Source organism: Haliaeetus leucocephalus, unplaced genomic scaffold (genome assembly GCF_000737465.1).
Source record: "Haliaeetus leucocephalus isolate CR32 unplaced genomic scaffold, Haliaeetus_leucocephalus-4.0 Scaffold140, whole genome shotgun sequence".
Taxonomy (NCBI): Eukaryota; Metazoa; Chordata; class Aves; order Accipitriformes; family Accipitridae; genus Haliaeetus; species Haliaeetus leucocephalus.
Genome location: NW_010972576.1, coordinates 6630138 through 6654510, shown reverse-complemented (window position 1 = coordinate 6654510; position 24373 = coordinate 6630138). Strand labels below are relative to the sequence as shown.

Below are 24373 nucleotides of genomic sequence, written 5' to 3'. Positions count from 1 at the left end.
GCGTTGGTGTGTGGGGGGGGGGGGGGGGGGGGGGGGGTTACGTATAGGTAGTTCTATAGGCCTAGTAAGATCTTCCCAACTTTTTGCTTTTAGCTCTTCTACCATGAGAGACAGAGAAAGCAAAAAAGATTCTGGTTATAGAAGGTGATTGTCCAAATAAAGCTTTTAACATATCTCCAGCATCTTTCTTTATATATCTATGTATATATGTGTATAAAAAAAAGTAGCACAGTGTGCTAAAGCAGTGAATTTTCCACAGTATTCCCCCCCCCTTAATATTTAGCTTAATTATGTATGCCAGAATAAATCCATCTTCAAAATTATATGATTTAGGAATGGAAAGTATTCAGAAAGACAGTCTTTGTCTGACTGGATGGTTTAGCAATCATAATTGGTTATGCTTGCGTATGATCAAAACCTGAATGCCCTTCCTTGAACCCTTGGTCTTTTATGTGTTAGAAAACAAAGAGTTGACAATGTGCAGGTCAAACAGTTGTGTTTCATCTGAGCTTTGACTGTCTAGCCCTGTAGGTGCCAAGTAGCCCTTTGTAGAAAGAGGAAAAATTCTTACAAGAGTCTGTTGAATGAAAACTTAAAAGATTGCCATCAGGCTGAGTCTTAATGTTCCCATTAAAATGAGGATCATCTTAAAAATTATTCTGAAGTTGTATAAAATCATGTCAGAAGGATAAGAGTTGTAAATAACATTTAGAAAGTTTCCAGCTTCAAATAACTTTAATAATTAAAAACTTGGTCTGAAACTACCAATACTCTAGATATATTCAGTTAAATTTAAAAAACCTTTTTGGAAATATGCTTTTTAAATTGTAACTAAAAACACAATCTTATGCTTCAGTGATATATTCTACATAAATCATCTGTAAGGCTTAATGTCACTGGAAACAATGTTTACACAGTAACTTATTTCAGGCTTTTTTATTTCTTCCCCTCCCCCTTCCAAATAAATAAGAAAGGAAAATGAGAAATTATGAACAGTTAGAATTTTTTTTAAGTGGATTCAGCTGAGTCCAAGTGCCTAGGAATGAAAGTTAACAGATACCTGTGGTTTATATGAAGCTCAACTTCATTTTTGTTGATGGGGGCACTTTCTCCTTCCCTTTCTAATGTTTCATATTTCCAAGTGAAATGACTTCATATAGGAATGTGTGAGCAGTAAGATTCAAATCACCAACAAAAGACATATATATATGGCAGTGATGGCTTCTTCTGGAAGGGACTGAAGGAAAGTGTAAAATTATTTTAGAAGCATTTAAAAAGAAGTATTTAAAAATAAATTATAACTTTGGGTTAAAAAAAAAAAGACAACCTGAATTTCTCCATCACTTTCTCCTAAATACCAACTCTTGAAAGAAGGATATTATATAGAATGCTCTTTAAAATATTCATGTCTTTCTGTGACAGGACTCTTTCAAAAGGAAATGAAATTAATCTCAACACTCTTTTATGTTACTAAAACTAATAAGAGAAACCATTTGTGGCATTGCCATTCAAGTAGGTGGACAGTTGGAACGTAAGTAATTTCTCTTCTGTTTTTGAAATACAGGTGCTAGCAACAGGACTAAGTGGCCTCTATTCATCTTTGCCTACAAAGCTGGAAGAAAAAGGAGAAGAGTGGCATTGTCTCCTGAAAGATGACTGGCTCTTGTCACCAGCCCTTGTACAATTCATGAATTCCCTTGAATTTTGCAATGCTGTGATACAGGTAATGGAGCAGAGTTGGCCTGTCCTTCCGAAGTAGTAGTGTTTTATATATTCTGCAAAAGTTTGTAAATTATAGCATTTATTTACTTTTATTAATGGCATGGACTTTTTAAGTTACACTAAAATTAGTTATAAAATGGATGCATTGTGCTGTTTGTCCTGGTTATAGGGATGAATTAATATGTTCTTGGTTTTCAGGTGACAAATGTTTCAAATGAAAGCAGTAAATTTGTGTGGCAGCATGATATTTCATTATGTCATTGGGAGGATTTTCTGTTTTTTAAAAAAAAAAAGTTTATCGCATTTTAATACCACTGTTGATACTAAAAGAAAATTGAATGCCTTTACATGTGGGAAAAAGTAGACTTTATATATTTAAGTGCTGAATACCATTCTGTGTTTGTCTAAGCTTTCATAATAGTGTACAAAAGAAAACAGTCCATTTTGCCTGTTGGCGAGTACTGCATAAAGCAAGCTTTCCAAGCAGAATTTAGCTATATTCCTAGAAATATAAATTCATTTTAGATTGGCCTGTTTTGAATCCACTCTCTGTTCTTAATGATTATTTCTTGATTACATTTTTTTTTTCTGGTTTTGATCCCTTACTATTTTTTTTCTCTGATCTAAACATAATTTTTTTTGGTTTTTTTTAATATTGTTTTTAAGGCTAGAAAACCCTATAGAACCCTTATCCAGTATTTTATTAAAACATGATATAAATTTTACAGAAACTGTAGATTTACATGTTACTTGAAGAAATGTGAATAGGATTGAAAATTTAGTCACATTTACTGTTAAAAGATATGTTTTAGTGAGACGTGTGCAAAATACAGTAAAGTAGCTGATTGACTATTACAGCATTGAACAAGCGAAAATAATAATAGCTGTCATTCTTTAAATGCAATATATAAGGTTTTTAACATGCTTGTTTAAATGTGACAAGGAGACAATATTCATTCTGATGTCTAAGCAGAATTTTTCTACAGATCTACATTTGCAGGAGGTCATATGTGATACTTTTTTAAAAAAAAATGATATAAAGGTTACTGCAGACAAATTAAAGAAGAACATATTATTTTAAAACCACTTTTCAAATAAACTCAAAATGGTTAAGGATCTTCAACTGACAAGCAGAAAGAGCAGTTTCTGACTGCTGCTTGATTGTGTTTTCATAGTCTTTCTCCAGCTGAACTGAAAGCTCAATTACTGCAGGAATTTTTGCTCTGTGCATGGAATGGTCTTTGTGGTGTGGCTTGTTCTGTGTTGACCCAAAAACTTTGACCAGAGATTAAAAAGGGACAGTGTAGCCAAGACCTCCTTCCATTTACTACTTTTTCCCTGGATCACAGCATAGGAAGGGCAACCCTTTTTCTTCTCCTTTCCAAAGTAACTGTTACAAATTAAAGGAAGTCTGGGAAGAATTGCAAGTGGGAGAATGTATTTGTGGCCACATGTAGGCTGTGATATTCCAGGTTCTATGTGAACTTCAAACAGAATATGTTAACTTAGAACACTTCTAATGGAATTTTTTCCTGCTTTTATCAAATTTCTTTTAAATGCATGAATTGATAATATGTTTTCCTTTTGAAAACAAAACAAATGCTTCATTATAAAAGTAAATTTTTGGCTTCTAATAGCAGTTAATTTTTTAAAGCTCCTAACCAGCCTATTGATTGAATAATGTAGGCTTTGTTTTCATTTCTGTTTGTTTTACAGTGACTGGGAGAAGGGCATGTGAACAATATGTTCTTACCCTATAGCTAGAGAGTGCTTTGGTTTACCTACTCTTGAACCATAGGAAAGCAGCTGTTCTGCTTTTTCTTCTTGTAAGAGGACAAGTTAACAATGGCAAATCCACCTTCAAGTGACCCTGACGAGGTTGCAGGAGCTAAATTTAGAATCTCAAATCTTCCTTTAATGCATGGGTATACACACTTTTCTGTCCATCCATTCATCTTTGTCAGCGTGCAGGGAGATTGAAAAGCTCTGTACTCTAAATTTGGCAGGCTTACTGTAATTAAACATAGTTTGTGTATTTCTTTGCGGAAGGAAATATCTTTAAGAACCTGAATCATAGCAAATGCTGGTGTGAAGGACAAATGAACATGTCTTGTTAAATGGGAAAGGGTTTTGGTAGCGGATAAGAGTAGTCTGTGCTCTGTCTTATTTTAAATCTCATTGGAACTGTTCTGTGTCTTTCTCTCTTCCACCCTCTTAGGTGGCACATCCCTTGATACGTAACCAGCTTGTGAATTACATTTACAATGGATTTTTGGTGCCAGTAATGGCTCCTGCGCTCCATAAGGTCAGTGGTGTATGCAAGCATGACATGAAATAATAACGGGCAAAAGCGTTATGGATGATCTCTGTGTAAAGATACTATTAATTACACTGTCAGTAGTGACTTCCATATAATTGAGTAAGTTTCTAGGCTAACTTCCCATCTTTTTATTCCATACTTTCTGTTTACATTATACAGATTATTAAGCAACATATTGGTATTTCTGAAAATGTTTAAAATTCTTAAGTGAAATGAAGAACCAAAATATTTTTGTTGCACTAGGCTGATATATCATCAAAAAAGCAGTGACTTTTTAGACAACATTTCGTCATGGCAGACATGATTCCATGAGTGGTTTTTTTTTTTTTTTCCAAATGAACACCTTCCAAAAGGAAAATGTCCACGAGGAAAATGTACAGTCAAGAAATATTATGCTAATTTTAGCAAAGTTGGTATTGTTTTGTAGTTCCTTATCACAGTTGGTAGAGCTATTTTCATAAAGTGGAGAAGAAACGGAGTTTGGTATCAATTTTCTAATGTATTAGGATGCAATTTATGTTGGTTTGAAGAAAAAAAAAATCTATTTTTCTTTGAATTTAGGGGTTATCCTTTGCAAAATATGTCACTGATTTTGGTGAATTACTTAATTTATTATTTTTTTGTTAGGCTGCAGCAAACTACATTTCTAACTGTTGGAGAATATGTCAATTAACAGTCCTCATTGCCCTGTAAAAAGAATACCTTGTTTGAGGAGAAAAAGTAGGAATTGCTGAGAGTAAAAATCCACAAAAACTGCCAGGAGAGGACTAATAAATTACTTTTTGAAGGTCTACTAATTTTTACTAAGCCTGCCAAGCAGAAAGCACTGCACTTGTTCCATTTTCTGAGAGGCTAGTTAAACACTGTACCCCGCTTTCTAGTCTAGGACTTGTCTTGGCAATGCACACAATTCTTCGTGGTAAACAATCACTTACTAAGAAAGTAATAAAGCAGTATAGAATCTTCTTCAATGATTCAGCAGATCTCAAACATTTGGGAACTTGGCAAGGGCCGAAATAAAATTTGGCTGCCATCCAGATCAAGACTGTAGACTGTCATTGAGATAGTTCACCTCCTTACCTGGCAGTAATTTTTTTCTATTCGTGTGTCTTGACTTAATCCCTTACCAAAACAGGGAATTAGAATCAGAAGTGAAAAGCTAACCAGCTTTAGGTCGAGGTCATGGATAACAAGGGAGATAGCAGAATGTAGCTGTGGGATTCTAGTCTTAGTGTGGGTACTGTTTTCACCTATGAAGTACTTAGGACAAATTGTAGGTTGTTTTGAATACTACCATGCTGCTGAATGCCATTCTTATTGGTCTGTAGATCTGCTAACCCCCTATTGGGTTGATTATTTCCCTGTTGAAGTTACTTAAATCATTTAAAGCATGCTGTTCTTATTACTTTTTTTTAATGTGATGAAAATTTTGTTAAACCTCATTTATATACTCTGAAATTGGGTGAAATCATATTTCTCTTGAAAATTGAGATGTTGGCTGCTAACGTATATGAGTGTCAAGCCTAGATCTTTCCTGGACCCTGACATTCTGTTTGGTGCCTTGTTCTTCCAGTAATAAACCTTTCCTTGATTAGCATTAAGTTTGATTTTTTCCTCTTTAAAAATTAACTACTTATGTGCATAAACTTCAAATGCGTTTAATGGAGAAGATGGATTGCACCATCTAGTGGATCTGATACAAGACTCTCACATATGTGAGACCAAAACTCCATAGCAAGAGGAAACAAGTAAGTAGAGGCACATTTGACCTCTTCAGTTTTTCTGTGCTATGCCCCGCATTAATTTAACAGAAAATAACTATTTTACATCTTTGCTTTTGGGACAGATGTCTATGCGCTTTGACAGATAATTATGCTGCAACAGCTCTTTCACACATTAAAATAATTTCTAGATGCCATTGAAAACATTCATGCTAAGTTGAGGAGTAGGTTTTGGAAACTGTATTGCCCATTTGGGGACTTAAGTGTTGTAATTAACCTTTAGGTTAAGAAAAAAATTGTGAAGGCCCAAAACAAGAGAAAGGCCAGATGCACCATGATGGTTTTTAAAACAAGTTCTTTCATTGAACACAATACTAAATGGATCTTGATTTTTCTTTTAAACTCAGTGAAGTTGGTTTGGTATCCTAAAGTCTACTTGTGGCTGAAGATTTTAGGTTTTATCCAGTCATTCAGTTCAGGTTGTTCTGACTTATTCTGGCTTATGAGTTCAAATACAATGAGTAATGGAGCATGGTATAAATACCTGATTAGAAAGACAGATCTGTGGAAGGTTAAAGGGAGGGGTGGTAAGAGATGATAATTATTAGTACATCTTCCCAAGGTGTCCCTATAACTCTTATTTCTAGAATTTAACAGCTGCTTCTGATAACTCTTGGTGATACACATGAACAGAAGGATGGAAAGGAGTCCAGACCTCATGTGGCATTCAAGCCTTGACATCCCACATCCAGTCTGGCACCCATGGTTCTACCTTAATGTAAAAATTGGAAGGGAGATGAGCTTCTGGCTCTGCTCTTGAATGACTATTGGGTAGGCATACTACTTCAGACCTGTTCTCTCTGTACTATATTTTAGTTTTTCTTCAAGAAGTAATGTTTTGAGGAAAAAATTGCTCTGCAGCAAGACACAGAATTGCATATATTGTTTTTGCAAAGACAGCTCCAGTCAAAAAAATGTAAACATCTAGGAAAGAAGTCTTAAATCTTTTCTGTTCTCAGTGTGATAGAACTTGATTTCTGTTTAAAACAACAGTAGCAATGTAAACAAGTAGTTAATGTGACTTCCTGTCTGATCACCAAATCAAATTTAGTTGATTCAAGTCTATAAAATAAAACAAGCCAAATAGCTGTGCAAGCACTATTAGATAAATCGTGTAGCTAAAAATCTTACTAGCTTTTAATCCCTCATGGAATAACAACATCATCAGTTTGCCTTTACAACTGATGTATTCAGATATGAGCAAAATGTCTGGTATGAGGAGGTTTACTCACTTTTGGATTAAAGCTAAGCCTATATTGTAGATGATAGGTGCTGTCCAGTCTCTTCCTTCCTCCTGTCTTTTCACAGAATTACAGAATGGGTGAGGCTGGCAGACACCTCTGGAGATCATCCTGTCGAACCCTCCTGCTTAGAGCAGAGTCAGCTAGAGCATGTTACTCAGGGATGTGTCCAGTTGGATGTTGAATATCTCCAAAGCTGGAGATGGTACACCTTCTCTGGGCAACACTGTTCCAGTGTTTGACCACCCGTACAGTAGAAAAATGTGTGGTCTTTGATTTTTTTTTTTTTAATTATTTTTTTATTTTTCCTGATGTCTGGTTGGAATTTCCTGGATTTCAGTTTGTGGCCCATTGCTTCTTGTTTGTCCTTTCACTGGGCACCACTGAGAAGAGTTTGGCTTCATCTTCTTTGCTTCTTCCCAGCAGCTGTTTGCACACATGGATAAGATCCTGCCTGAGCCTTCTCTTCTTCAGGTTGAACAGTCACAGCTTTCTCAGCCTCTCCTCATATGATAGATGCTTCTATCCCATAATTATCTTTGTGGGCCTTTGCTGGACTTGACCCCCACCAACCTGCTAGGAATACTTTTCTTAATGTAGCCCAGGAGGCTGTGGGTCATCTTTGTCACAAGGGCGCATTGCACAAGTGTGCACTCCATCTCGTCATCTAGGTCATTAATGAAGAAGTTAAACAGTATTGGCCCCAGTGTAGACCCCACATCACTGGCCTCTAGCCAGGACTTTGCATTGCTGATGACAATCCTTTGAGCCCAGCAGTTCAACTAGTTTTTGATCCACCTCACTGTCCACTTATCAGTGCGTTCTTCGTAATTTTGTCTATGAGGATGTTGTACAAGAGACAGTGTTGAAAGCCTTGCAAGATAAATAATAACTGATCTCCATTTATCCATCGAGCTAGTCATCTTATTGTAGAAGGCTATCAGGTTGGTCAGGCTTGATTTCCTCTTCATAAATCCATACTCCCAGTCAGCCTTCTTAATATGTTTGGAAAAGGCCTCCAGGAGGTGTTATTCCATCCCCTTCGCAGGGATTGATGTGAGGCTGAGCAGCCTGTAGTTCCCTGGATTATCCTGCTTGAAGACTGGAGTGACATGTTCTTACTTCTGGTCCTCAGGAGCCTCTTCAGGTAGCCACAACCTTTCAAAAACCTAGAGTCACCTCAACAGTCAGGGATGCAATCTATCAGGCCCCAACAGACTCATGTATATCCAGTTTGTTTAAATGTTGCCTAACCTGATCCCCCTCCTCTAAGGGTAGGTCTTCCTTGCTCCACAGTTTCACTCTCATTTTAGGGACCTGGGATTACTGAAGACAACCTTCTTCCAGTTTAAAACATTGGACTATCAAACAAGACTTTTGGTAAAAGTAGCATCAGAATTTCAGGAAGTAGAATTTCAGTTAACAGTAGTTCAGAATTTCAGTATGTGGTCCAAAGCTTTGAGATATGTATATGTGTGATCTTGAAATGTCTGTAACATTTAGGGAACTATGTACTAAGCTCTGCCTTTCTTTAATTTTTGCAGATTGTCTCCCTATACATACTTATGATATACACAGTTCACTGTGTAAGTGAAACAGTGCAAGAGTGTTGAGGATAGAGACGCGTTTCTATGAAAAAATCAGGGGGTGGGGAGACCGACATATTTTGCTTGGTGTGATTTTTATGGTTTTATTGCAGGAAGCTAGTATGGAGTTGAAAAAGAATTCGCTAGTTCAGTTTTTTGCCAGTTAAGGAAGTTTCAAATTGATTGGGCTAGCTAGCTGGCTTGAAATAACCTCTTTTTCACAGTGAGTTCTGTGAAGGTTATTTATGTAGCAGATTAACTGCAATGTGCTTAACCCAAACATTCTGAAGTTTATGACTCCCTAACTTCATTTCTCAAAGATAAGTATCCTAAATATAGCATGTTCTTGTAGCCTAATTTATACCTGATCTGTACTAGTCTTGTCACTTTGCGTGGGTTATCCCACCTACACGTGTAATGAGCAATTGACAAATATGTTCGTATCTCAGAAGCTGCATGTTGCTGAATGGGTAGATAGAGCCAAGATTTGTATTATATAGCTAGGGATACGCATTACCTGGCTGTGCTGGATAGCCCTGTCTTGTCCTTTGGTTGTCTGGATTTTATTGTACTTTTTACAAAAGAGTTACCTCCCTTACTTCTGACATCTGAGTTTCTTGAGACATTGAAAAAAGCGATTCAATGATATTGTTCAGAGGGGTTTGTCATGTGCAAGGTCACAAATTCCTTATTTCTGTACAAATTCAGTAAAAAACAGAAGGAATTATGTATTTTGTCCATAAAGATACAGAGCTAAAGAAGAAGTTAATTTGGTAGTTTTCTTTTGCCCAAACAATCTTTTATTCTTTCTGGTCTAAGTCTCTGGGATTTAAGAAAATTAAGACTATCTGGCAGAATCTGTTCTTAATTTAAGACTGGTATTTTCTGATGGCATGTCAGTTACAACTTGAAATTATGCAGTTCTGTATGTTCTTCCCTAGGTTTTGGTGCTTAGGAAAAAAATACTTGTGAGAAGGTATAATTCTGCTCAGGCACAGAGCCATACTGTCAAATTTCTGTGACATATTTCATTGGCTAATTCTTGCTTCACTTTCAAAACTATAATTCTGGAGTTCTATCAAAAAAAATTTAAGATCTTCTGGGGCCAAAGTCTGTTTTACTAGTTCTGCTAGAGGCTGTATTGTCTTGTTTTAGTCTTTATATATTTGGTAGTAGAAGGTGCTTATTTACCTTATTCTTTTAGCACTATTGTAAAAATCTGAGTGAAATTCTTCTCAGAAGGTCTTTAATATGTATATATTTTGCAGTCAAAACCATGTGCTAGATAATTAGGAGCCACACTGTGGTATATATAAATATTATGCTATCTTTGGTACAACTCAGATTGGTTATATACATCTTTAAGTGCATATGATTTACTTTTAATTTGGCATTCAGAGAATTTGGGTGACAAAGATAGCTACTCAAAACATCTTGAGTGTTTATGTAATTTGTGTTATTTCAATTTATTGAAGATAGTGCTGAAAATTTGACAAATTATATGATAAATGCAAATTTTTCATGTCTTAGCATTTACTGCTTTACTACATGGCATTTAATTGCTAACTATAATTATTTTTCTACTTGGAAGGGTTGTTTTAATCTGAATAATGGAAAATTGTACCAGCTTTTTAGTGTAAAATGTTGCAGTTGGCCAAGTGAACAGAACTGCTCTGTGGAAGATCTGGCATGGTCCTGTCAAATAAACTTTGTCAAATGGACCTCAATTCTATTGCGCACTAACCCATCTAAATGAAAACCTCTAACACAGTGATAATTCAATAATACTTGCTTGATGATTACACAGCTCACCTAGGGGGCAATGACCTGTAAATTATAGCGTACAGATTAGAAGGAGTATCTTTATAAATATCCTACAAGACTGTTGGTTCCCATTTAGAAATAATACCACCTTTCACCTTGCTGAAAGTATTTGGACAGCTGCTGTAAAAAGGTGTAACCCAAGCATTACTGGAATACTTTGAATAGTCCCATGCTTTGGGGAAACCCATTAGTAGCTACAAAACTTAGTTTTATTGGCTACGAAGTGGCTATATGTTAAAGGTGCTTTCACTTTTTGCATCAAACACTGCAATTGAGTTGAATTTTAACCTGGTATAAACTGTAGCAGTTTATAAATGTAAGCTGAGGGAAGTTGAAGCACTTCTGATTTTTTAGTTCCCACAGCGTGCAAACTTCCTCTGTCCCTGATCCCACTTGTCCCCTCCCTCTCTTTTGCCAGGACAACTGTTCATATGGGACACTGACTGAGGTTAAAACTCACCTTTATTTCCTGGATAGTTTTAACCTATTGAATCAATTCCCTGAGCCAATTCACTGTGTGGTGAATTGAAGCATGAACTCTTCTGCCAGTATAAGCAGGGGGCAAGAAGTTGAAAATTAATAGAAAGGAGAAAAGAGTGGGAATGGTTGGACTTTTTTCATCAGTGAGGTGGGCTTATTCAGGTTTAAACTGCTTGTGGATCTAGAGGATAAGTTCTAATAAGAACATTCATGGTCTTTTCATGGGCAATATGAAATCCTTGTAGGAAGGGAAATGTGAAGGAAAGGAGGAATCGGATAGCCGAATTCCTGTAAGAGGGCATGAAGCTGTAAATTAGAAAATATATTGTGTGGATCCCAAGGGAAAATAGCCAGTAATAAAGAATCAGTGCAATTCGTCTAACACAGTGAGTATAATACATTAAACTGAACTTGCAATGACAGTAATTTCTGGCTCTTTGCTATTACTTGGCACAGTGACTTGTAAAAGCTGGATCTCTTTACACGGTTCTGCTTCACCATCTAATCAGTCATCAAAGGAGGCGAGAAAAGATTTGCTAAAAATTATTACGTAATTAGAGAAGGGTATTACAAGGCTAAAAGTGGCTTTCTCTTTTCAATAATCTCTAATCAAGTATCTGTCAGACTCTCAGGTAGTCCCTTTTGTGGCAGATTACATCTTAAATATCTGTAACAACTGATTGTTGTATAGAAAAACGTGTGGATGAGTTTTTTAAATGGTATCTTTAGATAGACACTTTAAATTTGCATGTATATTGAAAAAGAAAAATTCCAGCAACTTTTTATTGTTACAACTGTGGATAATGAAAATAAAAGTGGGAGAATACTGTTCTGATTAATGCAATGGATATGGATTTTTCTTGTTTTTCATTTTAAATCCTACAGTTTTATCTTGGGAGCAGAGATATCCCTGGTCTTTACCATTAGTAGAAAAGATCTAATGCAAGGGATGCTGCTGGTGGGTTTTTATTTTTGCTGTTGTGGCAGTGGTGGATTTTAATATTGCTGAAATACCTTTATCAAAAACATAGCTTGAAATTTACTTACTTAACAAAGGGCTTTTCTAGAAAAATACCATGTCTTAATTTTATTCATCTCCCTTTGTTATGGTATTTTTCCTGATACTTGAATTGTCAGAAGTGAAAAATTTTTAAATTAAATATGAGATTTGTGGATGTATGTAAGTTTTGGCTTGTTTTTTATCATCCTTTCAAAGATGTTAAATTCTGAGGGCTAGCTAAAAGCTTACTTGGACAAATTATACTGTAATCAATGTTTACAGTGATACAAGGTTTTTGTAAGCTGCCTCACAATTTGACTGTAGTGGACATGTTTGACATGGGTAGTAAATGTTTTGTTCTCTGGGAACATTGGTTCTTTTGTTGTTTACCAAAGTACCAAGTTGAATTTATTAGAAAGGATTTCTCTACTTTCCCCAAATCTGTCTCACGAGACATTAGTTTAAGAGGAGACAACCAGCAAGTACTCTGAATGAAGCTTAATAGCGTGGCTTTGGTATCTTAGAAAACAGAGATCTTCAATAATAACTGCACAAATTGAACAAGTCTCACTTTCAACACTCAATGTATTATGTGTAATGTGATCTGTAGAAAAGGTCTACAGTTAAAAGGGGTTTTGCCAATGCTGGGTTTTGCCTAAATGTAACTAATTTCTCCAACGTCCTTCTAGTTAGCTGCAAAAAAAGCGAGTTCTCTAGAGGCTCATTCAGAGCGGGCTAATGTATCCCATGGAGTAAAAGGAAAACCAGCTTCATGGAGCTAAAATTAGCCTTTTTGAATACTTCTCTAAGTGCCTCAAATCTTTGGAAGTTACACTTACTGTCAGATATGGTGAAAGGGAGAAGCAAACACAGAATGCAAGGTGGCAAAATAAGATATAATTGTAAAGGCACAGATGTCTGCTTGCCAGATTAATTGATCTTTTTCCTAAGCAGCATACGTGGCTTTCATTTCAAATGCTGAAAAGCAATATTTTTCTTTGACTTGCTCTTGCGAGGAAGCAGAAGGATGATCTCTGTGCTGGTCTGTATGGTCAAGTTGCACACAAAGGCGCACTGAGAGCGCACTGGAACTTCTAGAACATGATAGCATTAAAATCACTTGTACGGCATTAACTTGCCTGCTTTGAGTGTTGCACAGTGGGCTGTGAAATAGATCCTAGCTTTATTTATTGCAAAAGTTTGAAGGAGTGTTGTGGATAAGGCAGTGCGTTTTCATTGAAAAATTATTCTTACAAATCCACTTAAATCTTGACAAAACTTAGTCTTCTTTCCTCTTTCTCAGAAAGTGGTTAAGCAGATTCAGCAACTTCGTTCCCAAGAAGATCTAAAAACTAAGTGTAATGTGGCACCCTGCACAAAAAAACTCAATTCAAACAATTGAGATTTAACGAGGTTGTAACTCACTCCTTTGTGAACTGTCTGGGCTTCATTAATCATTGTTTGGTTCTTCTAGCTCTCTTCAGTGGTATCAGTGCAGTGTTGGCTACCGTAAACATGACTTCTTTTTTTGTCTAGTCCCCAAGCTGTTAGGAGCACTGAACATGCTCTCAGAATTGAATGTTTCTTTTCTAAAGTAGTCTCTAGCTGACTTTCTTCTGCTCTTTGTTTCATTCATGATATGCACTCTGAAAAGCAAATGGGTTTCTCTGAGTGATACAAATGTAGGATGAGATGTCCAAAGAGCATCAATTTCAGAAAAAGGTCACTGCCCTTATGAATCTGCTGGCTTTTCTTGCTTTCATTTACAGCTTTGGTATTTTATACGTATACACAGGCCCATTCCTCTGCCTTTAGCAAACATCTGTGAAACCTGCAGGCCAAGAAGGTGCTTCCTTTTCCCCATAAAGGATGAAGGAGAAGTGACACAGAGACGTAATGATGTATTATTTCTGTCTGGCCTTTCCTTGGCATGGGGTTTAAACTCTTCGATGAACTGTATGCTATCATAATGATGTCACATGATGGATTTCTTGCGCTTTGCTTTTTACAGCTTGCTGCTATAAAAAACAACAAAAAAGCCAGTTCTCAGGGCAGTAATCAACAGCTTCCACCAGAAAGCCATTCTTTTTTACCCCACAAGTCCCCACACCTTTTGGCTATTGCAAAAAAAAAAGAATAATAATCTTGGCTCCAACCAGAAACAATTTCCTTTGTTTCACAACCCTGGCTCCTTTCCTGAGCAGGTTTTTTGGTGGATGAATATGGCAGTAGTCCTATGGAAAAGCGTGTGTATGTGCATAAACAACATTTGCTTTATCACACTTACAATAATACAGAATTTGAGTTAGGGCTGTAGCCACAGTGCTAATTCAGGCAATCTGTAACTTTGGGGTGCTTAGCCTAGTAACTTTATTTTTTTTCACTTCTGAGGGAAGGAGGAATGAATTAATAAACTGTATTCCGAGTTGGAGTATATGTTAATAGATACTATTTTGTGAAAGTACTATATTCTTATTTCTGGTTTTGGTAGCACTGAACATACAATTACAGATCTAGAAAATATGTCTATAGCTGTTGCTTACTTAGCCTTATGAAGTTCACAGATCCTGTGAAAGTGTGCCTCGTTCCTTTTCTTTCACTGTTACATTTTAATGCTTGATTTTGACTAACCTTACTGCAATAAACCAAGAAGGTGAACTTATTTTCCCATCCTGGTGAAAAATTTGACTGTTGCTACTTCACTGGTGCTTTGTTTCTAATGCCAAAATGAGCTAGTAGCCCACTGATTGAGGATGGAGAAGCTGAGCATTAGAATAAAGCCTCAGAATGAGAGTGAATCAACGACCTTAACTTTAGAGCTTCTCTCTGCTCTCCACATTGGTGCACCCTCTCCATAAGGTCTGCAGGCTGCATACAGCATTCCTATGTTCTGTGTAACCAGCCAGAAGCAGCTTGTGATCTTAAATGCTTTAAAGAGAACGTTTGCAGCATGACATTACTGTGTACATGGCTAACATGCAGCATAATGGAACAGGGATTTTAATATTTACAGCTTGTTACGTAAATGTTGCCCTTCTGAGTATTTTCTAAATCCTCTTAGCTCTTAAGTGACAGCTTTGATTCTTTTTTTAATAAAATCAGTCTTTTCATTTCTCCAGCTAAGTTTGGTAAACAAAAGATGTTTAATGCTTCCTTTCATATAGGCAGATTCTTGTATTTAAGGGTTTATCTTTGTGCACTTAAGCTTATTAAGTTCCTGGGTAACTATTTTTAAAAAGCTGACTTTGCATCAGCAGTACATGGTGCAGAGGTGGCCTTTGGAATTTTCTGTGCTTTGCCAGTGTATACTGTGAATAGATAAGCTCCAAAAGATTGCAATAAGCAGAGCAGCGTGGGTTACAGTATGCAAATGTTGCATGGATATTTGAATTTTATTTTGATATACAAATAGTCAGTAGTGAAGATTTTGGGGTTTGGTTTGTGTGTCTATGTATGTATATACATACTCCTTTTAAAAATTGAGTAAGATGAGAAATTGTGCTGTGGGAAAATAAAAAGGAAAATTGTGGCAAAATTCTAGATAGCTATGGGGATTTTTTCTTTAAAGCTCTAGAACCATGAGTTTGTACTGTGCTTTGATTGTGCTCTGACATTTATTTTTAATAAAGTGGTAGATGCAGGTGTTCACAACACCTGAAAATGCTTCTGAAGGATGACGGAACTGTGATGCAAAAGAGCTGACATGGGCAGAAAGGTGGTGGGGAGCTTCCAGCATGATTTGTCTCTTTGTATTTCAGTATGTGTGAGATTTCGGGTGTCAGTTTGGGGGAGGGTGTTTTTTTTCCTGGGGAAGCAAGACAGATAAGAAATGGGTTCTAAATGCTTGTGAGTCATTCAGAAGCATGCTCTTTGCAAATTTAAAAGCAAAGACCTCAATGTTTTTGTTGCAGTGTTATGTATGGAGAGCTTAGAGTGTTTGCCAGGCATACAGTTGCAGAGGGTGGATGGATATTTTGTGTGTGCAGTATATTTGCATTTACATTATTTTTGCTTGCAGGTGACTGTGGAAGAAGTGATGACTACTACTGCGTACCTGGATCTCTTTTTGCGTAGTGTTTCAGAGCCAGCCCTCCTCAAGATTTTCCTCCGTTTTATTTTGCTGCACCGACATGAGAATGTGCATATCCTAGATACACTTACTAGCCGAATCAACACACCATTCCGGGTAAGAAAAGTAGGAAGGAAGTTCAGGTACTCAGCATGGATGTAGGTTAAATATTTAAATGGCAGATTCCATATATTCAGTGGGTATCCGTTTAACTAGGAGTTTTGCCACCCCACCCCCCTCCCCAAAATGTGTGATTTCTCCACCCCCTCAATGTTATTTTTAGTGTGTGTGTGATGACATTTAGCTACCACTATACTAAGTTGATAAAAGTGTGAGGTGGTTTCACACATAGAGGAAACGGGATAGAGGGAGATGAGGTCTTCTGGAAGTCTGGAATCTGTTAGAAGATTAAAGGTAAATTTGGAAGCATTTTTATTCTGGATACTGCTGAATTAGTGCTGCCATAGATAACTCATAGATAGGGACTTATAAAATATACTTGTGACAAGGAGCATTTTTGATCTTTGGAGTTTTGCCAAGCAACAAGCATTTTCAAATAGTCCTTCTGGGAGATGATGGGAGCCCTATATGGATGTCTCCAAATTGATCCAAGTTGTGAATTGCAGTATTGACAATATATTTCTCAGGAATCAAGTCTGTATTATTATAGCATGTTTACTTAACTGTGATGTTGCCTGCTTTCTTCTTTGATTAAAAGAAGGTACTTTCTTGCTCAAGTGATCAGACTGCTGTTTCCTTTGCTTTGCTTTCACTCCCCTGTGTGGTAAGGTTTATCTCAAATTTGCACTGAGTCCCTTCTCAGCCTAGCCACAATGTACCACAGTGGCTGGAGAGCTCACTGACAACCATAGTAGTTACCTTTGCTAACGGTTGGATCTTCAGGCAGAGAAAATGACTATGTGTTGCACTGGACTACCTACCCTTTTGAGCTATACTTGGTTGGCAGTCTTGGCTGAATCTTGCATGGTGCACAGCTTCATAGATGGTATAAAGAATAAAGTTTTAGTGCAGGTACAAGAGAAGCCAGAACACCAGTATGTGCATTGAATTTGTGTATTAGGGACAGTAGCTTCATCTGAAATTTGTTTTGAAATGTGAGTGCATGCAAATATGGATATATGCTTCTGTTACTGCATCTCTAAGATGGATTAACTCTGGAAACTGAAACGGCTTCTGTCGACGAAAATGCAAATGCTGTTGTCTCTGCTAATCATTAATTACTGTTCCATAGGCAAACGAGATGGGAATTGTAAAGAATTCTGCAGCCCTGAGCAACTCAGGATCTCAGCCAAAATGGTTCTGTGATGCTAAATGAGTTTTCTGCAGTATAGCTTGGCCAAGTGCAAAAGCCAGAACTGCAACCTTCTGTGTGTTTCCACAGCACAAAAGCTACGTACATTATTACTGATGAAAATACTTACTAATAATTCACAGGGTTAAAGTCATGTACAGCCAGGTGGCCAAGAGGACTTGTAAAAATACTATCCTCTTTGTCTCCTTGAGTGTATTTTACAACTTTTCTTTTTACAAAATACAGAAATAGGCTAGTTTTATTTATTCAGGTGATTCCTGATTTGCAATATGGTTGCAAAGACAAATAAGTAATGTGTCCTTATAAACTGAAATTTCTTAAATACAGGAAAATTTAAGGCAGTAGCAGGTTTTTGAACTTTCACAGTATGAAGAAAAGTTAGACTGGGATCTCAGTAAATTTCACAGAGGAAATGAGATTTCCTGGTTTTCCCCCATGTCACCTGGCTAAAACACACCTTTCATGCAAGGATCTGACTTCTTCCAAAAGCTTGTTGTGAAGCTCTTCAAATCTGCCCTCACATTCCTATTAAGAACTCCAGTTCTGGTTATTTGTTCCTCTCTTGCCCTTTTGCTTTCTGCATCTATTTCTGTAGACATAAGGTCTTGGAGTAACTGTTGGTTCCTAGTACAAGCAGTGGACAGTGGTGGCAGGGCAACAAGTTTGAGCTCTGCTTTGCCTCGCAGCAGGCCATTTCATGAGCTTTCCCTGTTTCTCTTCCCTCTGCTTATTCCCTTTCTTTTGTTCTTCTGTGAGTGTTAGTTCAATGACCAAACTAGGGAAGGCAGTCAAAGAAACTTACTTTTCAGAGGCTATCAAGTGAGGTTCACTTAAACATTGCTATTTAACTGTTTCACAGAGGTACCTGCCAAGTAAGGGAAAATACACGTATGTGTATATATATTTTTTTAAGAAATCTATGCATTCATCTGGTCTTGGTCACTGTGCACAGCCAATCATTGTAGGGGAGCCGAGTCACTCATCTGAAGGAGAGAACTGGAAAGGGTGAAACAATCTTTAAGTTTATATTATTGTGAAAGCATGGGCTGGAGAGAGGAACATAACAATGTGCTCTTGCAGAGCTAGAATAGAGCATTTAAACAGTGGGAGCAAGGGGAGTGACTGCAGAGAAGAGGAGGAAATTCCACAGGGTGGAAAAGAAGCCATGCCCAGGCAGGATGCTGGATTTCATGCTGAATGAATTACAAAGGATGTTCAGTGACTGAAAAAACAAGGTAGAGAAATATCTGTAGCTGTTTCCTTATTTTGTCCTAATCTGTTTCTTTTGTTAGCTGCTGAAAAGTGCAATTAATTTCATATATTAATTATTTGAGTTTACATAATTAATATAGGGAGAGACAAGATTTAAACACCAACTTGAAACTTTAGGAAAAGGTCAACTTAGGCTATATGATTCTCACAAGAGTCAGCCTGGTCCTGGAGTCTAAGTCAGCTGTGAGATACTGTTTCCATGAGAGAGCAGCACAGGAGAATGTGCCTAAGGAAAAATGCATTAAGAGGCAGGGAGATAATGGTGCTGCGGTCTGTGAAAACTAGTGAAAGCTTGCAGCTCATGCTTCTACCATTTTGGACACAACTGCAGTCTAGCAAGTGTCTGGCAGGTAGAAATGTACTGTATGATAGCTTTGAAAGTGTTGTATGTCTAATTAGTGACCAAAAAAGCCTGTAGAAGGCCACGTTTCTAGTCTGTCCTAAAGCCATTGTGAAAGTGGGGTGTCGATGACAGAATGGGTATGATTTTTGTCTCTGCTGAGTGTGACTACTGAAATACCTAGTTATGGGTATGTTTGATCAGACCTTTGCTAAAGAGGCAAGCATGCAATTCCAATGAGGAATCCTACTTTTCTTTCCTTTCTTCTGGCCTCACGGAAAGAATCTTCATGCCTTGCCATAGTTCCCAGATGTTCAAGTGACCCGTAATGGTGGGGCTATGAATACTCCATATGGAGTAAATTCTGGCAAAACCGACTTGTTTAGTCCTGGTCTATGTCAGTACATTAAGCTATATTTATAGAAGCATTCAGGTTCTTAATGTGCAGAACGCTAATCATTCCTTATACTTAAAGCAACAGAAACTTGAGGCAGTTTATAACTTTTCTTTCAGAAAAGGCCTTTAGTTTGTTCAAATTCTATGTCAGAAGTAAAAACTAACATGCTATCTTGGAAGTTACAGGTTTCAATTCATGCTGAGTTAAATTAAATTAATAAATTTTAATAATATTAAGGACTGGTAAATTACTGCTTTTTTAATAACTTATTTGAAGGAAATTCTGGATTGTATTTTGTTAAAATGTAACATGTTATGTGTATAGCTCTAGAAAATGTCAAAAAAAAATCCCATGGGGTGCTGACAAAATGAAATATCACTAACAGTGTCTTATAAAGCATGATGATCTGGCAGAGCCATTTTGTAATGTAGCATGTAGGGAAGATTGGAAAGGTATAATTTCCAGATCAAAAACTGACAACATTTATCATTTTCCAGCTCTGTGTGGTCTCCTTGGCATTGTTCAGAACACTCATTGGCTTGCATTGTGAAGATGTGATGTTACAGCTAGTTTTAAGGTAAAGCCCAAACTCCTTTTTCCAGTCTTCATCCTAATTCTGGGACGTACAGTCTCTGCCTATAGATGCAGAGCTGGATGAGAGTTCACAAAGAGAGCAGAAATCCAAGCAACTACCAAGATAAGAATATTTATGATCCTGACAAAAGTCTACCAGACCTGAAGAAGTGTGATTTACATCCTGTGATCTTCAGGAGCAAGAGATTTTGCTTGTGATTTATTTCTATAAAAGTGAGAGAAGAGAACCTAAGAATATATTTATTGCCTCCAAACTGCTTATTCCCTGCTTCTAAATGTGTAATTCTTCTCTCCTGCATGTTTTCTCTAGTGTATTTTACACTGTGATACAGAGCTATATACTCGTTTGCAGCTTCCACCTTCTTTTTTGTTGTTTTCTGCCTCTTTGATTCCTCTCTCACTGAGAATACTTCAGGTTCCTGAACTGCTGTAGGTAGATTGTTACGTAGTGTTGATTATTTTTGCTTTGCTTCAGAATACTCATAATTTTGGAGTGTGTATTAGGTGAGAATTGATTATTTATTTGAAAATATTGGTGTAACTGAATTAATTGGGCTTTTAGCACTGTAGATCGTATGAACGTTTCGGCTACTGTCTGTCCCTCCATCCACAGGCATTAAGGTGAAATGCCCTATAGGGCTGGCTGTGGTGCCTGGCAATGCTGTTAGGACCTCTGTGAATTCAAGTATGTCACTGCTCTAACAGCAGTAGAGTGCTGTATTTAATCTTCTTTTTGTTTATTTAGGGAATCTTTTAGAATTTGTTTGCATTTTAAATGGTGCAACATCAGTCCAGTTAACACTGAGGCTCTTAATAAAGTGCTTTTAAAAAGTTGAACAAAAGTGCTCTGAAGAAGTTCAATACAAGACCGTGTTTCCTCTATTCTTTCTACTCCCCGTAGCTTATTCCCTCTGCATGAGAGCTCAGTCTTGATCTACTGCAGTAAAACACCTTGATGACCCTTCCCTCCTTTTTGCTGGCTGCTTGCCTGGCAAACGTAAACTGTCTCTCTCTGCATTTCCCAGGAAAGCAAATAAATTAAGGATTCTGAGACAGGACTCATTCATAGTGGGACCAAACCGCACTGCTGGCCTTTGACATCTGCCCATCCCACACTTCCTCCATCCCTTCTGACAGCAAGTTTGCTCTGACCTGCAAAGGATTGTTCACTTCCCTGTTCTGATGCAACTGATCTCCTATCTCTACTCATTTTGACAGTTCCTCATCAAACTGTAGCTTCACAATATAAAGAGTCAGGGTCTCATGCTCTTGGGAGGTTTAGAATATGGATCTCTGTCAAGATTATTATTACTCTTTCTTTTAATTTGGAGAGGGCAGGAAGGTGGGAAAGGAATTTTGTATGTTGTTACTTTCTCTAACATGAAAGGGTGATGAAGTAATGCTAGACACTGCTGTTTCAGGTATCTGATCCCATGTAACCACATGATGTTGAGCCAGCGGTGGGCTGTGAAAGAGAGAGACTGTTATTCTGTATCTGCTGCAAAACTGCTGGCCCTAACACCAGTCTGCTGCTCTACTGGGATCACCTTGACACTTGAAAGCCAAGGAAAAGATTATATTCTATGGACAAAAGCAGCACAAACTAAAGGTAATTGGTGCTCAGGGGAAGACCAGATCATGAGCTGAGTTTGATTTGGTAGCAGCTCATGGGAGGAGGTGGGGAAGGATGGGAGGCAAAGGAAATGTGGTGGCCAACAATAAACCAGGGAAGCCTGGACTGGAAAGCTTATTTAATTCCTTCCACGTGTCCAGGTCTATTGAAACCTTATTTTAACAGCTATCTAACTTGAATATGCATTTATGAAAATGCACAGATACATGACAGCAGCTCTGGCTGCTTCAGAGTGGTTGCTGTTGTTTTAAGGTTTGAGTGTGGGCTGGTCTCTCAGAAATCTTTAGTTACAGCTCCGTCTTGGCAGTAGGAACCAGTCATGTATGTTTATGAGCAAATCTCTTCATCTTTATGGTTTGATATTTCTGCCTTATTGGATGGTTAGGGCTAAAGACTCTATGCCGTTTCTTAGTAGATGCCGTGCTAGAGAACTTGTGGTATATTACTCATGGTATGAGTAATCTTCTTTACTTTCAGATTCTGGTAGACGCTCTTCTGAATCTATTTGCATTGTGGAATATGGAAGAGCTGTGGACATCAGCTACTTGCAGTATCTGGGGGAAGCTCAAGAAGCCATCCTCCAGTGCCTGAAAGACTGTAAGGTTTGGTCTGCCTTGTATGATGGAGTAAACCCTGATCCAGACACCTTTATCCAAATGCTTGCTGAGGAGAACAGTACAGATGTGGAATACCCCATGTTTCGGCTCCAGCAAAGGGCACCTAGCACGTGTAGCTCCTCTCAAGTAACTCCATTCGGTGAGAAGATGCAGTTGGAGCTAGAATGGGATGATAGCTATGACACAGGGATTTCTCCTGGATCTAATGTGAGCTCACCACAACCATATGATGATCTGGGAAGCACAGAGATGCAGCCACCTGCAGAGCCACCAAAACACATTCAAGAAATGAAAAAAAATGCCATCATGCTAATCAAAGGATCTTACATAGAGGAATCAGACTTTCAGGATGATGTTATTGTTTACAGGTTATGTGCCCAAAAGGATACTCAAGATGATGACAACTCTAAGGAGAAAACTTTAAATGCAGCCAGAGAATATGAGGTCCAAAGCCAGACTGTAGTCAATGGGCCTCTTGCAAAAAGCCAGCTGGAAATGGACTTGGATGAGCACAGTAAGAGAAATTCAAGCTTGACTCAAGGTGTAGTGAAAGAACAAATAAACCAGAAAATGATTGAGATTGATCCACAGCCAGACTTAGAGTTGAAGCTTTCTCCTCAGGAGGCAGATCGTAACTTAAGTGTAAGACTGCTGAGCACAGATGGTGAGGATTTCATTGCGCAGTATGACAAAATTATTAAGGAACTGGATCCAAACAGTGCAAGCTTGGAGGAGCAGAAGTTGGATACTCCTGAGCCTGTCTCTCCTGCAGAAGAGGAGGACGACTTTGAGAATTTCTCAGCAGACACCCCTTCTGCGGACAGCATGTCATCTCCCTTTGGACCAAAGGAGGATGTCTCTCCCAAGCATGCTGCGAGGAGCCAGAGTGCTCCATTTACAGGTGGAATGTCCTGTTAATTACATAATACAGTTAATAACAGATACAGGAAGGCATGGTGATTAAAGGTGGCCAAATGAGATCACACTGTGTGGCACACAGCATGAGCATAAAGAAAGTAACAGTCCTGGCACTAAAGAGGGTATAGCCCAAATAGCTGAGATCGGTCCAAGGAGAGTGAGAGATCCAACGTGAAAGGAGAGCAGAGCAATCAGTGTGGTGACAGCAAATGGTGGCTGCTCAGGGGTGGGAGGGCTGCTTTTTTTGGTAATCGTTTAAAATCTTGAGCAGGAGTTATGTTGTTTGTATGTGAAAGCTCCATCATTCTAGAGAAAGCTTTTGCAATTGAAAGGGGATTGGCGTAACTGTTCTAATATATGTTTTTCTGGTGGCTTTCATCTCTGATGCTATGGATGTGGCATCACGTTGCCATTTTTTTCCTCTCTGCTATTTCACATTTTAGCACACGGTGGCAGCAGCAGTGCCATGTCTGTACATACCTGTCTCCATGCTCTGCCCTGCCATCCTGTTCCTCAAATGTCAGGTCTGCCCTCGTTGTTGGTATGCTTTTCTGTCTTGTGCCAGGCAGCAATTTAAGCTTGGTATCTGCAGACTGCCCAGCCATTCCGGAATGACAGTGCTACCGGAGGTTAGAGTGGGCTTTTGATCTGTATTTGTACAGCTCCTTGCACTGTGGGCTCCTGGTCTTTAATTAGGTCTCCTAGATACCACAGTAATGCAAATAATAAAAAATAATAATGTATCTAGGTTTCCTCATCCAAAACAAAACCTCTATAAGATGGCTTCTCTTTCGTTTGAATGGAGGGGGAAAACATTTGTGTCCATTGAAATGCAGCCCTTTCTGGTCAGCTGTGGCCAGCATGCCTGGCACTGTTTCTTAATTGAAAAATTCAGCCTGTTTTTCAATCAATTTGCTATATTTGCTGTGGTAGCAATTTCCTTGTACTGGAAGCTAATCACATTCAAACCTTGCTGTTTCCCATTATCTGCTGTCAAATGTACCTCAAAAATGTTGTCCTTGTCTCTTGTTTGTCATTTAGTCCCTCTCTCCATTTGTTCCCCCCCAAAAAAAACCCCACAAACCACAAAATCCCCATAACTGAGCAAAACAAAGGGAAAAAAACCCAACCAAACAAAAAACAACACAAAAAGTCTTGCTGTTTGCTCCCCATCCACATCCTGTTTTACTCTTAGGCTGTTTACCTTGCTTTAATGGAGATCTTAATGGTTGCAAGGATGGAGGTG

At 38.0% G+C, this 24373-nt stretch overlaps 1 protein-coding gene across 1 annotated transcript in view; it reads left to right on the top strand.

Moving 5' to 3' along the window:
- Positions 1-24373, top strand: part of FAM160A1 (family with sequence similarity 160, member A1) — a 36612-nt gene that overhangs the window by 5019 nt on the left and 7220 nt on the right. The window contains exons 3-8 of the mRNA XM_010586136.1: positions 1565-1723; positions 3941-4027; positions 15973-16140; positions 19863-19942; positions 21381-21568; positions 22070-23110. Coding sequence (XP_010584438.1) covers positions 1565-1723; positions 3941-4027; positions 15973-16140; positions 19863-19942; positions 21381-21568; positions 22070-23110 — 1723 coding nt within the window. The remainder of the gene's footprint in view (positions 1-1564; positions 1724-3940; positions 4028-15972; positions 16141-19862; positions 19943-21380; positions 21569-22069; positions 23111-24373) is intronic.